The following is a 3,288-nucleotide window of genomic DNA, read 5'->3' as shown; positions in this document are numbered from 1 at the left end:
AAAAAAAAAAATGATCTCTTCTCTCTTCTTTCTCCTCTCCACGGCTCTGCTCTCTCCTTTTCTTTCTCATTCTCTTATTCTCTTCTTTTCTCCCTTCTATTTTTCCTCATAGACCTCTCTGTCTTCCCCCTTTCCCTCTTTAAATTCTGATTCTGCAGTATTATGTTTCAACTTTTTCCTTCCAGATTCAGATCTGACATTCAACCTCTTATATTCTGCCATAATATTTAGATATGTTTCTCTCTCTCTGTTAATTCTCTATTCTGGCTGCATGGTGTTCTGAATTCCTTAAACTGTTGCAAATCTAATCCCTGATTATCTTGTAATATAATCCATCAAATCCCTGCCCGCCATCAGCAGATCCTTTGTTTGATATGGCATTATTTCTTTTAAACAGACACTAGTTAAAGTCTTACATATATTTCTGATTTGCACTTCGATTCCAAATTCAACTCTATACTTGAAGAGGAATTATACTTGTGTTCGGATTCTAATTTCCTAATAACAATCCAATTCCAATTTGTCGTTATACTTGAATTGGATTCCCATATTGAGTCCTATTTGAATTAGAATTTCACAAACTTAGTATGTCTAGGATTCATCACATCCAATCCTACTTGGACTAGGAGACTAGAAGTCCTAGTTTGACAAGGATTCTTACTCTTAAGAGTCACAATTAAACGTGAGATTGGATTCTTAATCCTAGTACAATTGGTATTCTTTCCCACACTTCCTGCCTTTCCCACCAGTAATTGAAAGGAATATCCTCTTTATACACTTCCTTTTATACTCTAGGTAGTCTAGGGTAAACTAGATATGTTTGGGGGGTTTGGGAGTGGGGGTGGAGGGGATCAGTAGTGATAATTGTGATGGTTTTTGAATTTTCTGTAACAAATATTCGTAGAGGACTTCCTACCACCAAACTGATCTATTAAGCTCCCGCTGTTGCTATTATTGTGTTCTACCATTGCTACTGTTTACCCGTTTATCTTACTTAGCATGACCAGTACACATCTCTACTTAATTTTTTTAAGTTCGTTGCTTTTGCTAGTGGTTGGAATCCATTATTTGGAGCTGTAAGACACCTGATCTCCAGGTTCCAAAAGAAATTTCTGATCAATCTTGTGGATCTGAAAAACAACCAAGGAGTGATTATGTTCCCCATAAATCAAACTGTTCCAATTTGACTAATGCAATTTAATATTTTCCGCGATGGAGCTGTCCTTGTTATTGTGGTTGTATCACAGGCAGAACTATTCCCATCAGCCTAAGAAATTGAGTTTATGCCCAACTATGAACCAAATGGATATTTTCTAATACTCTTTGGCCTTCAAAAGAATGTAACAGATTGGAAGTCAAGGTTATGATGATAACATAGTATGAGTTTTTTTCTGATATACATATATAGCAATAGGATCACAGAAATCTTTTAAAATAAAATAGCATGAAGAACGTCTTTGCTAATCTTTTAAAATAAAATAGCATGAAGAACGTCTTTGTTTATGATGAAATAATTACTTTTACTTTTGGATGTTTGATCATTTTCCTTAGTAGAAATACAGAACAACAGTATAAATATTAGACCCATATCAACTAATTGTAACACAATGTTTTGAAATGACATAATTAGGCACAATGATTCATGATATGGACTGGGACCTAATGCATCAATAATTTATCGGACTTGCGAATGCCATTCCCCTCCCCCCCTCCCTCTCATCTCTCCTTTCTTCTGCACAATCATTCAGTTAGACCTCCTCCATCTCTCACTCTCTCTCACACATCTCTACCTCCCTTCCATTTCCCCCCCCTCTTCTTCCACATGAAAGGTCTATTCATGCTTATCATCATCACCATCACCATCACCATCATTATCATAACTCAAATAAATAAAAATTTCTTAGTAACCCAAAAAATAGCGTACTCCCATAAATATGTAATATACTTCTAAGGGAGGAGGTTAGGTATGTCGCTGGCTTTCCTGGAGCTAGCGGCTCAACCAATAGGTGGGCAGGGATGGGAGGGGCATAGGGGATTTTTCCAAAGGGAGTAGGAGAGATATAGACACAGATCTGGGTATACTGGCAGCATACCCAGCCTTTTCCCCATTTTCTAATTATTGATCAAATTACAACATGTGTAAATTTACTTTTGTGTGTGTGTGTGTGTGTGTAAAACTGTAAACAATCAAAGTGGTGTACAGCAACAACAAAGGGGAAAAAAGTGAAAAAACTGACCCTAGGCCCAAAACCGGGAAACAATAACTGGCACCATAATTACCAAATGAATGATAGCACTAACTATATTATACACATCCAGTTATACTAGACAGAATGTAGTATATAACACTCTTAAGAATGTGTTTGGAAATGTACTGCACATGCACATATAAGCAGAACCACCACTGGAACGCAACAAATTCAAGGTAGCATGTGTTGAAAATATGATGTAAAACTTCAGGACATCAATTCAACCTCAAAAGAGCAGCAATGAAGCAAGTCAATAAAGACCTACCCAACTAGTGAGCTCCTTGACAACAAGCTTGCAAACATCTCGAATAGCCACCAGAATTGCAAGATGTGCACCAACATGTACACTGTTTGAAGCATTCTCATATAAACTCTTAAAAACCTGCAAATTAAGTTAAGTTACAAATTTAGAACAAGTACAGAGATTGGACCGAATTTCCACACAAGCAGGACACTAAACCTTTTGAGCCACAGCCAATGCAGCCTCATGCCGACTTATACATCTGAGTATAATTTCAGGAACCTCAGCAATAACTCCCTGAAAACATAAAATCCAGCATAAGGTGACAGTTAGTGGTGTAGGATCATATTTACAACAAGTTTCAATATATATATATATATATGGGGGAAGATTGTGCAATTTCGGGCCCTTGGGGGAGGGTATTACAGGGAAACACAGAAATAAGGGATATATAAGTTATTTTACAGGGGGGTTGCTACGGTAATCTGGGTCTTAAAAGAGGTGCCCGCATGCAGTTGCGAATTTCAGCTGGCAGTGTGCAAATCTTTTGTGGGTGTGTGTGTGTGTATATATATATATATATATATATATACACACACACACACACACACACACACACATATGAAGGTGGGGGATAAAGAAAAAGAAAAATGATTACCTGAATTTCTGCTTCCCTGGCGTCTTTGGTGACCAAAGTTTCCAGCTGAAACACAATTACACAGCATCAAATTAAGGAATAAGCTTCAGAAGAAAATATGTAAATGATAGATGCAGAAATTACACACGCACAAACAACCA

At 37.1% G+C, this 3,288-nt stretch overlaps 1 protein-coding gene across 4 annotated transcripts in view; it reads right to left on the bottom strand.

Moving 5' to 3' along the window:
- The window catches only part of LOC122086052 (CCR4-NOT transcription complex subunit 1), a 55,561-nt gene that overhangs the window by 17,621 nt on the left and 34,652 nt on the right, over positions 1-3,288 (bottom strand). For all 4 annotated transcript variants that reach the window (XM_042654744.1, XM_042654742.1, XM_042654743.1 and 1 more), the window contains exons 33-35: positions 3,149-3,193; positions 2,710-2,787; positions 2,515-2,631 (exon numbers count right to left, since the gene is read on the bottom strand). In XM_042654744.1, the coding sequence (XP_042510678.1) occupies positions 2,515-2,631; positions 2,710-2,787; positions 3,149-3,193 (240 nt within the window). The remainder of the gene's footprint in view (positions 1-2,514; positions 2,632-2,709; positions 2,788-3,148; positions 3,194-3,288) is intronic.

Source organism: Macadamia integrifolia, chromosome 8, assembly GCF_013358625.1.
Source record: "Macadamia integrifolia cultivar HAES 741 chromosome 8, SCU_Mint_v3, whole genome shotgun sequence".
Classification (NCBI taxonomy): domain Eukaryota; kingdom Viridiplantae; phylum Streptophyta; class Magnoliopsida; order Proteales; family Proteaceae; genus Macadamia; species Macadamia integrifolia.
Note: the sequence above shows the minus strand (reverse complement) of the source record. Positions and strands in the feature narration are given on the sequence as shown.